This window comes from Aedes aegypti, chromosome 3, assembly GCF_002204515.2.
Source record: "Aedes aegypti strain LVP_AGWG chromosome 3, AaegL5.0 Primary Assembly, whole genome shotgun sequence".
Lineage (NCBI taxonomy): Eukaryota > Metazoa > Arthropoda > Insecta > Diptera > Culicidae > Aedes > Aedes aegypti.
Window position 1 is genome coordinate 316,076,192 of NC_035109.1, and position 13,791 is coordinate 316,089,982.

Below are 13,791 nucleotides of genomic sequence, written 5' to 3' on the forward strand. Positions count from 1 at the left end.
TATCGCTCTAATCTTCAGTTTTTGGGTTGTTTTGCCTTTCGCTCTTTGACAACAATAGAAGGAGCGAATGAGATAAGGAGATAAAAATAACTCAAAAATAAGTTTAAAAAAAACTCAAATATGGGTTGTTGCTTTTCTTTGTGCAAGATCAGGCACTTCTGGACCAGTGAATCAAATTGTCATCAAAACAGACGAAAAACAAACAACAAAGCAGGCTCGCTCACAACCGTTTGTCACAACTTTTCCTGATAGAGACACAATCAAAAGCAAACTTGTCATGACAATCACAGGAGGCAACAATGTTGCAACTTTTTCAACTCGTCATTTATCAGTTATTATAAACACAAAATCAAATTTGTTTGTGGATGCTGTTCTATAATGTGGCAATGCTTACCAACACGAAGAAAGTTCTCGAAAATTGCGATTCGAAGCCCAGAAAATCACTGCGCACGTAATGATCAATCATTGTCATATTCTGATCGAGTAGGGACAAACTGATGTTGCTGAATAAAATTGTTGCAACAAGAATAGGAGATGACAATGTTTTTATTGATGCGTGTTGGGTGACAATTGATTCACTGTTCTGGACCAATACAACATTTGTGTTATTTTTACATAAGCTAAAAAATTGCTCCAGTGCTAGTTTTTCCTTAATTTTCTTTCATATGATGGCATTCAGAGATCATTAACAATATCCGGCCGTGAATGTCATAAACAAACACATCGACATCTTGTGGATCAAGTATTAGTTGACTTTTGACTCACGAGACCGGTGCTGTTCAAGTACTTAAAAAGTTGGGAGTTGGTTATATTTTTCCTTTCAACCATCTTTGCTGTAAAACGAAATTTGAAGTCGTCTCTTTCATAACTTGAATTTGTTTGAATAGAAATTGAGTAGAACTCATAGTAATTAACCTTTAAAAACTATGGAAAACCTAGTTTTCAACCTAATTGCCTATCGATCGAAATTCATTGCTCTGACATGTATTTTTTTGACATAATATTGATAGTAGAGGTCATGTGAGAACTTTGCCATTACTTTTTTAATTTTATTTTACTCAATAAAGAATCCAAGTTTTTATGTCTATTTTATCTTAAATATATTCACTGGATTTCAACAAGAAATTTAATGCTGAAAATACTATGTTTTGTCAATTTTAATTCTGATTTACAGGAAAATAGGTTTCAAAACTAGAGGTTTTTGTGATTTTCTTGAGTGAGTAGTAGAAAGTTAGGATCGTTATGAAGATCAAGCTAAAAAAATATTGCCATTGATAGGCAAAAATGAAACGCAACTCAAAGTTTCACATGATTAAGTTATTTTTTTTCGTCAGAAGTCAATTGATCTGAAACTTTGTTGTTTTAAACTGGATTGGGAATTTACTATGAGAATTTACTATCACACATACAGAAAGTTAAACACCGCATCTTGTTATCGGATGGTAACTTGCAAGTAATCCTAAATGACCAGTACATCTTGCCAGTCATGGAAAAATGGATGTTTTTTTCATTACTTATTCTTGATAAATCTACCACCGGCATCAGTTCAAGCACTGATAGCTCTCCGGTGACTTCCAGAGAAACTTCTCGAAATATACGGACAAACCAACTGCAACTAAAGCTCCAGTCGTCTCAAATGTCTCGTCATACAATATCGCAAAGATTTTTGACTTGAGATTCTTTAGTAGGTTAGTTTTCTTAATCTACCGTTTTCGTAAACAGAGTAGTGTTTGTTATTTTATGAGGACATGATGAAAAATGGCAACGACAAACGCATTCTTAGATTGTTAGGCTGTGAACTATTTCATCAATTCGTTTAACTATCAGTTCAAAATTGACATTTCGAAAGTTATTTTCCCCTCAAATGGTTAAATTGAACTTCGTGGTCGACCCATTTGAGCTTTGACAGTCGAGTAGTTATTTCAGAACAAAGTTGATAGATGGTTAGTTATTCTCAAATTCACGGGAGCAGTAAATAACTTTCGAACTGTCTAGTTTAACCATGCTTCAGAGCAGGGTTATTTTTAACCGGAGGGGAAATAATCATCGAACTGTCAAATTTCATCTAAAAGTTAAACGAATCGGTGAAACGGTTCACACCCTTAGAATGTCAAACTGCAACCACTTGAAATGTTTCGTGTGCAGTTAACAAATTTCTGTGAAAGATTTAAAATACTCAGTTTAGCACGATATACGCAAAGATTTACGCCGGTAAGTAAATCCCCCTATAAAAATAAGGATTAATTAATAATAATTAATAATAATTAATAATAATTAATAATAATAATATAATAATTAATGAATGGTTTCTGGACCACTGTGCATTGCACACAATAGTCCGAATCGACATTTTAGCAGAAAAAAAATGTTTTCTCTGTTGTCGTCGATTTTAGTCGCTTGATGTCTTCAGAGAAGTTTTGCATCTTCTAAGAAAAACGTTGAATAGGGTGGCCCTTATATAAGCATAAATTTTGACTTAAACTTTTTTGTTCGATGAAATTTGTAGCAGCGCACATCTGCAAACTTTTGGAAAATGTTATTTTGAATAACATTGTCGAAGTTCCTTTTGATCCAACTCTTCATTCGCCTGTAAATTAAAAGATTTCAAACTTATCAGCGTGCTACCCTCAGCAAAGTTCAAGGTTTTAACTAGATCTACAACTTTGTCATACATCGCTTTTTGAGAAATGTGAAACCCAAAAACCTCTAACATGCATATTCAATGTACTGGAGGTTTTAGCTTACCTATCCAAATTTTTTACGCAGAGGAAGGTCAAAATATTTTTTTTATAAAACATGCGTTACTTTATTGTTATTTACGATTTTTCGAATCTGAGAAACATAAAACAATCACTTTTTTTGGTAAGGTTGGTCAGCAGACAGACGGAGAACAGTTGAAATCCACGCGGATGAATTTCCACGATCATATATGGAACTTCCTGATACGAATCGCAAGACCCTTGAGATTTGAATAAATATGTTATTCAAGCAGATCAACTACGATCTATATTTTGAGTAACATTTAGCGATAACTTTATGAAAAAAAAACAAGGGGTTTACTATATCATACAACAAGACACGATAAGTAGAAATTGATAAGCGTGGATTTCAACTGTTTTCTGTCTGTCCGTTTTGTGCCATCGTCCTGAACCTCGGATGCAACAAAAGACATGTAGGTACCAACATTTGAATTTGATATAGCTAAAATCCATTTTGAGGTTTTTGATTCCAGGGTTTCGCGTAACTTTCATGATCCCGGGGCTCTTATTATTAATAAGGTTGGTAGCTTAACACAGCCTTCGATTGAAGGCCTTCGTATATACAGACGCAATTAAAGTTCTTTCGAACATATTTCGATTAGCCGTAAGTAGATCTGAAGGCTCATACTCGAAGAAGTTATTGTGCATCCTTGACAGTCGTTGAACTCAAAACTTGACGGTACATGTGTTCATGAGTCTATTTGTGAATAAAACTAGTCACGCTCGTAGATTTGAAGGTAGTTTAAAAATAGCTTTTAATAGTCGCTGAACTCAAAACCTAATAAACCTAACTATATGGACCTGTGTGGACATTATCCTAAATTGTAAGATTTTAAAAGGCGACTCGTTGTGCTTGTAGATCTGATGAACTGTACTGAAGTAGTTAACTTTGAACAGTCGTTGAAATCTTGGTAGAGTACAATTATATGAACCCGTATAGCAATCACCAACGTTCTTAATCCCCCGAAAGATCAGTGGTTACGCTTGTACATCTGTAAGCCTTTACTCAAAGAAGATTTTGTATAATTTTCAACGTTCGTTGTACACAAAACTTGACGGAATATACATTTATGAGCATATATGGTTATTGATGTTGTTCTTGAATGTTCGAGAGATCACTAGTTACGCTCGTAGATCTGAAGACCTTTACTTTAAGAAGATTTTGGATAGCCTTGAATAGATGTTGAGCTCAAAACTTGATACAGCCTAACTATATGAGCCCTTATAGATATTATCCTAGATGAAAAAATTCTGCAAGGTCACTAGTTTCACTCGTAGAGCTGCATGTCATGATGTCTATACTCCTATATACTCTGTTTTATTGATTTTTATATTGATAGTTTCAAACCGTTATTGTCAAAATTTGGCGCCAACGTGAAATACCATGCCCTCAATAAAATGGTAGTTGTTTTGAACAGTTTTATGTACAGGAAATGAAGCATTGTTTCAATGGATTTGGGTGACAAAGACTGACAGGACACAACACATGAACGCGCATAGATAAATATGCCTCTTTTTTCTTGCACACATACACACACGGACACATACATACACATATGACATGACAGTGAGATACCAACAGAACACAAAGAACATATACATTTGAGTGGAAAACCAATACAAAAAACAAACATAACAGATTTCAAGAAAAAAAAACAGATTCAAAAGAATTCGCTCACCCGAAGCGCTTCTTCCTCGGCGGCCTCTTCCTCTTCGGCCTTCTTCTGGAGTTCGTCGTACGACATGGCGACAATGGCCAAGATCAAATTTACAAGGTAGAACGAACCCAAGAAGATAATCACAATGAAGAAGAGCATGTGCCACGGTCCAGCTGATCGTAACACCTGTTTTGCACACCACGAAGAGTTGGTTGGTTTTGGTTTGAAGTGTAGGGGGAGAGTGGGGATAATTGTAGTGGTTGAAAGTTGATTGCAGTTGTTTGGGCAGAAGAAAAAAGATACAAATCGAGATTTAATAAATGATGGTCGGTAGATTTTTTCGGTGGAGTTCTGGAGGAATCAGGTTGAGGAGGGGGGATCATGAATACTCAGTCTCATTCACACATCGGTCATTGGATACGAACCAGTTGATAAAGATTCTCCCAATAGTCTTGGGTCATTAGACGAAAGGCAGATAAGAATGCCCATCCGAAAGTATCGAAACTTGTATACCCGTAATTTGGATTATCTCCATAACCTTGTAAACAAATATATCCTTCTTCGCATTGGCTGTCGAATGAAAAAGAGGAATAAGAGATGCAGTAAGTTAGTACAATCTTGGAATCCTGGTTATTTACCTTCATCCAGCCTACATATTTTTTTCACATGCGGAGAAACACTAAAATGACCTTGTTTATATTTTGTTGAATACCTATCTCAGAACTTCCCAAAAAAAACCCAGTGCATGGTCCGGAAAATTTGGAAGTATGGTTCAAGTGACTTATTCCAAGCATGGGGAAAAAACTCCAGCGGAGTTATACCAGATCGGGATACCTAAGTTGTTCAATAGATATCCCTTGAATCTGGCTGTTAAAAACCTGATTTAAAATTATTTCACTCTGTGGCGCCAGCAACAAATTTTCCTAAATTTTCTGTATGCAAAGATCCTGAAGTTTGTTAGCTAATCGGACCACCCCGTCTACCCATGAGACCAAACTCCTTGATAGCCTATTTAACCAAAAACCATGATTTTGCTTACATTATTCATTTTATATCTTCGAAACTATTAGACGTAAAGAAAAATGACTTAAAACACTTTTCAAGCAAATCTATTGATGAGTCCAGAAAAAAATGGTTGGGATAAAGTGTAGCCAAATATATTTGCTTCTTTTTCGAAATATCCAGAGCTGTCCTTAGATAAACTATAGCAACCTTTTTATTAGCTCTTTTATACATATTATTTTTCTGCCCTAGGCCTCAAGAATCTTTTATTTCTGGAATTTTTTCGGTAAGCTCTGAAATTTTTAGAATAATCCATCAATAAACGAAAGTTTTAGAATTTTCCAGTATGTGAAAAGTATGTTGGCGGAATGAAGGTTAAACTGTGATTCAAAGCCCTACCCAGCACCCGACGAGTTCCCACAAAGAGGCGTGTCTCCAGTTTCCGAGAAGTACCAATTGGCTGTAAAAGAAAAAAGAAAAACATTCATTTAGATCTCAAATACCTTGGACCACGGAATTGCTTTGTATGCCATGAAAGAAACGCACAGTCGTTATTGTTGAACCGTTCCCAGTTCTCGTCCGACAGGTTGCCCCACGAACCGTCCATCGGGAACTCCCGGATGCACTTCTGCGTCAGCACGCCCATGTAGATCTGCAGCCCCATTAAAGCAAACACCGATAACGAAAACATTGTTAAAATTATCACATCTCTGAGATTCTTAACGGACTCTATGACAGCGCCGACGATGGTCTTGAGACCTGCGGGGAAGAGAAAAGAGATGCGTTTTGATGAAATTGTTTGAATTGTTCAATTTCGAGTTACAGAGAGTTCACTGTCGTTGAATCAGCGACACTCACCTGGAACGATGGCCACTGTTTTGAGAGCTCGTAGTACCCTGAATGTTCTCAATGCAGCGAGATTACCCAAATCTATACCCATAGTTACATATCTGTTGAATCCAACCGATGATGATCAAATCCGGTCACCAACCATCCATCAAATCGTGGATCCGAGAATGGAAGTTGCATGGGAGACAGGAAAACATGTGATTAGAATGGGTCATTTGACACAAAGAGGGTTTCCATTGATCAATGCTTTGCCACATGGCCACGGGTGTTCACGTATGATTATGTGTATGTGTATGTGTCTGCGTATGAGTGTGTGTTGTGCATCGGACAATGTGATTTGGTTGCACCTGTGAAGTATGTTCTTGTAGGGTGCAACGCATCGTATCAATTTGTGATGAGGATGAAAATTACGAGCGAGAAATGAACCCAACATGAAAGTGGAGGCAGAACTGTCTCTTCCATTATTCGCGCTTGGAATGTTTTCCCACTTGAAACGGGGTTAGCCGAGACCTACAACACGATGATTATGACTGACCTTTTATTTTTTTGAAAAACAAGTGGAGCGTTGTGGATGCTACTGTTCTTAGCCGCAATACTGTTCACATCTTTGTTATTATTTTACTATATACCATTTATTTTACTATTATTCAACCAAGCTGATCGTATTCAACAATACTAGTTAATCCATAGGATTAGCTTCAATTGAAACAATGTTATTATTTTTAGTTCTTTTGAAGAAGTGCCATCGTTAGAAATTTTAAGCGAAATTCTGAAAGAATTCAATAAGTAATCATTTTGGTTGAAATCATCAGAAAATTACAGTTTGAATCCTGATGGGATTTCAGTTCATATTTTGAGCAAATACTTGTAGAAAGATTATGAAAAGTTTTCAATCGGAAGTCTGCTAGGGATATTTTTAGCAAGCCTTCCGAATGGAATAGTGTTCAAAATATTGTACATTAGAAGAGAATCGTGAATTGAAAAACTACTGTCATTTAGTTCCATATCAGCCCCCTTCCCTGAAGATATTTATAGCACCTATTTGATCTGCAAAACTTTTCGGGGAAATTTTATTCAGGGAAAAGGGTCATTCGCGGAACTGGCGTTTGGGGAAAAGTAGCACAATCCTGCTGGAGTGTCTGGGATGTTCGGGAGGCATTTTCTGATACTTTGATGTGTGCTACATAGCAAAAAAAAACCTCAGATTTACAACATGTCAAGTATTTTTAGATTCAATCATGTTAAGTCATTTTTAATGTATTATATAATGATAAATCCTACAAACACAGCTATCATATCCAACATTGCTAACAAAATCCTAAAAATTGTACGCAAAATGACTTCTCTTTATGATTGTTAGAAGTGAAACCGCTCGGTTTACATGATCACAATCATGATTGAAGGTGTGAGTTCCATCTTTCCTCCTAAAACCCCAATCCGTCCCACTGTGCGCTGATGCGTTTCAACACTTATGGCGTTTTCGGTTTTAAACCTGGGTTCAGAGCTGACCCGACTCGCAATAAACGAACGAAAACGGATCCAGGTTCGAGTCAAATCGAGCGTGTCATACCTACATTCGAACTGTCAGCCACACAGTTTCATGAAATGTCGTTTTTCTGAGTGCAAAATCACAATATAAAGTCTCAATATTAATGCAATAAATATTGCCGAATGGTTTCGTAAACATCTCCTAAAATTAAAATTATGGTTTAATCGTTAATTTTGATAATTATAAAAATGTAAACAATCGATTTTTGACAGTTGAACCCCGCTCAGGTTGGATCGCAAAAAATCGACAGAGCGAACCTCGTTGTGTTTGGGTCGAACCTGGGGCGGATCCGGGTTCGACCTGATCCAATAAAAAAACGTTTTGACAGCTGTTAGAGCGGATCCAGGGCGAACCTAGGTTCGCCCCATCAATAAACGAAAACGTCATTAAACAGCGGGATGTCTAGCAGCGTTGTGAGCCACACAAACACATCCACAAAACATGAACGGACGGCGCACCTCGTTGCGTATACCCCTCCTGTTAAAAACGAAGATAGAATAGTCCATATACACTGAGAAATTGATTCTACGATTAACAATAATTTGGGTTGAACTCGTCAAAATTGTTTGTCTCCTCAGGACTATCAAACATTTTTGTTTAATCCAAACCGAAATATCTGTTGGTTTGACATGTTTGTCAAATCAACAATCATTTTTGTCTTGTTGACTATCTGATTTATTAACCCGATGCTAGATTAGGTTTTATTTTGATTACGTTTATATGCTTTGTCATTCATTCGAGCACAACTAAACATGTCCAGTTTCAACAAAATGTTTTGTTGAATTGAACGACAATATTTTGATTTTTTTAAACATTGATTGTGGGAGCGCCAATTTTTTTTTTTTTTGATAGCCTAGAGGAGTTGAACCAAACAAACAATTTTGTTCATTCAACATTTCAAAATTTCTATGCGTGTTATAAAAGAAGGACAAACCTTCGACCTAACGCTCTTTGGCTTAACGTTCTTCGGCCTAAAGACCTGACACCAGGGCTGTTTGTTTCTGTACTTTTTTATTATCATTATAGTTGATGTGTCGTCAATGGATGGATGGTACCCATTCTAGTGTTTTATTTGTTGTTTAGTGAAACTCAGGGGTGAGGTTTGACACATTCATAGAGCCACCGGAATGCACGGAAAGGGTGGCAAAAGTTCTCACGGGAGGCAACTCCTAACAGCACGATTTTCGGCCATTTTTTTCGGGTCGCACAGCAGACACGCCTTAGGCGCTAAGGTACGTGCCCCCAATGCGGAATTCGGACAACTTGTTTTTCGGTAAAGGTATGGCAGTGCGTGTCACGTTAATTTGCCACAATTGAACAAATCGACCATAAAGAGAGAACGCTTTCAAGAATTTTAACCATTCCACGTGGCCGAGAAGGTGTGACGCCACTGTCACGCAGTGTAATAATCTTCGGGTCACTTGCACCGAGGCTTCATCAACTGCGCCGACAAATGACGGTGACATACATATACAGTGTTGGACAAAACATTTGCAATTTTTTCGATTTTCCATACAAGTTGATCAACGATTCGGTTTACGGAGAAAAGAGAATTGTCCAGTCAATCATATTTGCTGGTTACCATGGAGCTTTTACTTCGATTTTTTTTAATTATTCTTAAAATTTCTCAAAAATCAGTTTAGCCAACCCATTGTTACTTTTGAGCTCGGGATTGGAAAAATCATTCAAAAATATATGATAAAATTCAAGTAATGTTTGAAAAACTTCGTAAATTTCATTCTAATCGGCTCATAAATAACTTGAGATCTGAGTTATTTATGAGCAGATTATTCTCTAAAGTTGACCACTCTTCATAAAAAATCGAAAAAAAAACGGTTGAACGGTATTGTCCAACACTGTACCTGACGATACAAAATGGTGCTCATGTTGCTGATGTTATTGCGACATTCACCCGGAAAAAAGTGCAATGGAAAGTGCAGCGGGGAGGGGGTACAAGTATGGACTTGTTTTTGCTATTGGGTTGAGCTTTTCAGCATATTGCATCGCATGTTTAGTGACAATAATTTTTGCGGTTGAGTGCCCCATACGGTAGTCAGTCGTCGTCCCTCCGGGTTTATCCAACTGAGTAAAAGGTGGAGCTGGTACCAACCTATCTAATGGAGGATATGCTCCAATGGGTTGTGCAGTTGGGTGGAGGGTGGTTTCTACTTTGTTCCTCATGTTTTAAAGTTTATCGATGTCATTTTTCATAGCGGGTTCTGGAAAATATATTGCATCGCCGGTGTGTGCGACTAAGGCTTGTCGCACTGTTTAGTGGATTAACGGGTTGAACTGGTCCTTACAGCTACACAAGCAAAACGAAAATTTTATGTTATGATAGCAGTTTGATAAACATTTCCAGTTTTTTCTTGGAATTTCTGGCTTATAAACTCAAATGATTTTCCATTTCGTGCTAACTCATCTAAATGTATGATGTTTGTATTATTAACTGAATAAAATTCTCAATTTAAGTTCCACATGCGTTAAGGCTGAAGAATCCATCATTTAGTCATCAAAATTTGAAAACCAGGTTTTTTGTTCAAATTTTAAACAATACTTATTAAAATCTATCATCGTATTTCAGATAGCAAATGCAATGCAATGATCGATTTACTTGAGCATTGCTTCAATTTTGAGCTAAATAACTAGTTTTGAAAATTTTTAAAACGATGATGCTTATTTTCCTCTTAACTAACCTTAACCTTGAGTTTGTGGAATCATGGGTTTTGATAGGCGACTTACTATCTGAATGCTAGGTGAAGATGAAACGATGAAACCTCAAGTTTTCGAGAGCACAAATCTGGAGAGCCGAACATCAGCTGAAACCCTGATCGATTGGTCACTCGCTGGTGATTAAGTTTTCAGCTTTTTTTCAGGATTTTCGGTTCTTAAGATTTATGCTCTTAAAATACGAGGTTTGGCTTCGAACCATCTCCAGCATAAGCATATTATTTACCAAGGTGCTCTTGAAGACCTGTTTGCACAAATCCACAAATATTTCCATCTGAAAACAGTGCAGTGTCTACCACATGAGTAAAACCGGCTGCACTTAACTGACGAGAATATACATCAGCAACAGCTCTTTCTCTAAGAAGTGAGCCATCATTATAATGCACAAGAATGTTTAACGAACTCAGATGTCCACTCTTTCTTTGAAGAAAAAATGCTTGTCAAAATATTAAATCCCATCAGTTTCGTTCGTTTGCATCAATTTGAACTAGGGTTTTGGTACCGGTAGAACCGTTACCGAAGATACCGAATCGACCGAGTAATTTTTGGTATCGGAGTACCGGCACTAATCTCAGATTAGATTTTATGTTTCATAGCTTTTAAAGTTCTGAAAGTAAAGCGATCTCTTTTGGATTCCAGCAACAGCAAGATATTGTCTATTTTACAAAATCTTCGTCAAAATGTTTTTTTTACGTCGAAGATGAATGTTAAATTCTCGAAAACCATATATGACCACATGTTTGTATCATTCTTCTTCTTCTTTCTGGCATCACGTCCCAACTGGGACAAAGCCTGCTTCTCAGATTAGTGTTCTTATGAGCACTTCCACAGTTATTAACTGAGAGCTTTCTTTGCCGATTGACCATTTTTGCATGTGTATATCGTGTGGCAGGTACGAAGATACTCTATGCCCTGGGAATCGAGAAAATTTCCTTCACGAAAAGATCCTCGACCAGTGGGATTCGAACCCACGACCCTCAGCATGGTCATGCTGAATAGCTGCGCGTGTACCGCTACGGCTAACTGGGCCCCAAATGTTTGTATCATATTTCTTTTTAAATGATCATATTCACTTTAGAAACCACGTTATTGTTATTGGTGAACTTTCAAAGAAAAACATAGAAATCACGTGACATTCGAGGTTCAGTTTTCAATCAATGTTATAAGCTTACTTTTTTAAAATCGTAGGATTTTTCCAAAATTGATCGTTTGTTGTCCAATTTATAAATCCATGTCTATAATTTTTCTCCTCGATATATTTTGGGTTTCTTATGAAATATGTCAAAACTACAGTATCATTTCTCGATTTATTTGGAAAACCTATCAGTACCGTTGTTTTTCTGGTGTTCTATGTACTGACTGCTGCAGTACCGTGAAACCGGTACTAAGCAAAAGTGATCGGTACCGGAAACCCTGGTTCGAACAGGGTGCTTATCATTAAGGTGATTCAAGAAATCGTTTTCGATCTACACCGATTATTCGACTCTAAATCGAACTCTGTGGCTTTCAAAATATGAGCTCATTTGGATAACAATAAAAAAAATGCACGAGCCCTTCAAAGTTTGTATGGGAATTAATGGTTAGCACAGACAAACAGACGTAACACTCGAATTATTTTCATCGTACAGCAGAATAGCGCTCAATTCAAATAGTTGGTATTTGGCCGACGGCTCGCATCGTTTTTGATCGACTTTGATGTTTGCTTACTACTGCTACCTAGTTCGCGGTTGGCCAAATGAAGTATTTTTAGCATTGGGCGTAAATGTTCAAGTGACTATGTTTTAATTCATAATTGTTCTAGCTGTTACGTTTGTTTATCTGTGCGGTCAGTATTGTGCAAATATTGATAAATACACTTATCAGCAACAACTTTGTTGAAAACAATTTTCAAATCGGACTTCGTGAAACAATTTTCAAATCGGACTTCGGAATTAGTTTTTGATAGATCCAAATGGAAAATCTGTAATTTATCTAAATAGGGGAGTCTTGTTAGACTTGATATCACCCTATTTGATCGGAATCTGAAACATTTTCATTCCTAGTAATTTTATGCAATATTTCTTCCACAGACAAACAGACATCATATTCTTATCAGTTTCCATCAAGCACCTTTTCAACGGTCGATTCAAATATATGATAGGTGGAAAATCCACCACCTGCAGCGCTCGCATCGTTTTTGTTCACGTTTGATTCTTACACGCTACCGCCATATGTTGGCCCATCGGCCAAACACACGGATTTCAGCATTGGGCGTACATATTCTCGTGACTATGACTTTGAACCGCAATATTTTCTGAGCGTTACGTCTGTTTGCCTATGTTTCTTCTATACGAAAGGCAGTCCGAGAGTATACACGAAAGCAACGTCAAAGCTGGAAATCTATCAGATGGTACAATTTGTAATATCGTAGATGCAGTTTTTTTTATTGGCTAAGAAACATCTTCATAATTTTGCTTATATTTTATCAAAACGTCTAAGATTTTCAGAAATTGTACATTTGAATGAGTAAAGCCAACTTTTCTAACATCTTATAATACTTATAATTTTGAGTACTTCAAACGCAATTTGGATTCATATCTAGATGAACGATCTTGCAAAAAACTAATCAAATTATAATTAACCTATTAGGTTATAGCCGATAGGAACAAGTCTCCTGAGTCTGCCCTACCGAAATATAGACATATATCGGTAGGGGGGTTACCAACAAGAATATCAATGAGGGGCCTAAAACAAAAGGGTTCAAGTGAAATTTTGGTCGGGTTTGAGATAAGTGCGAAGTGGTTTAAAAAGTAAAAAACACGATCATTAGCTTATTCAATATCTAAGAGTGAAAATATTGCTATAGTATATTTGGAAAACTTACTTTATATGGTCGGTGTTCAAACAGACCGGACTAGACGATATTTTGGCGTTCTAAAGATATGTTAAGAATTCTATCAAATCTGATTTTTCCAATGCCATTTTGATACGTATCATCAAATAGAAAAGTTCCATTATTACAGCAAATAACACAAATATTTTGATAATTTGCATGCCTAGCGGACGTTTTCCTGGAACCATGAAAAAAAAAACACTTGGTCCAGTCGGTCGGTGTTCAGACAGACTGGACCAAGTGTTTTTTTTTCATGGTTCATATGTGAAGCAGCAACAATTTTTTTGATTAATTTACTCACAAATGAAATAACATTTTTATTTTCTTTGCTTGTCGATAAAAGCAATCGGTGTCTTCGACAAAGTTGTTGGA

General features: G+C 36.8%; 1 protein-coding gene across 13 annotated transcripts in view; it reads right to left on the bottom strand.

Annotated features, from left to right (window-relative positions):
• The window catches only part of LOC5567355 (sodium channel protein para), a 479,280-nt gene that overhangs the window by 149,832 nt on the left and 315,657 nt on the right, over positions 1-13,791 (bottom strand). For all 13 annotated transcript variants that reach the window (XM_021852350.1, XM_021852351.1, XM_021852343.1 and 10 more), the window contains 5 exons: positions 6,278-6,369; positions 5,966-6,178; positions 5,819-5,879; positions 4,843-4,987; positions 4,439-4,603 (listed from right to left, as the gene is read on the bottom strand). In XM_021852350.1, the coding sequence (XP_021708042.1) occupies positions 4,439-4,603; positions 4,843-4,987; positions 5,819-5,879; positions 5,966-6,178; positions 6,278-6,369 (676 nt within the window). The remainder of the gene's footprint in view (positions 1-4,438; positions 4,604-4,842; positions 4,988-5,818; positions 5,880-5,965; positions 6,179-6,277; positions 6,370-13,791) is intronic.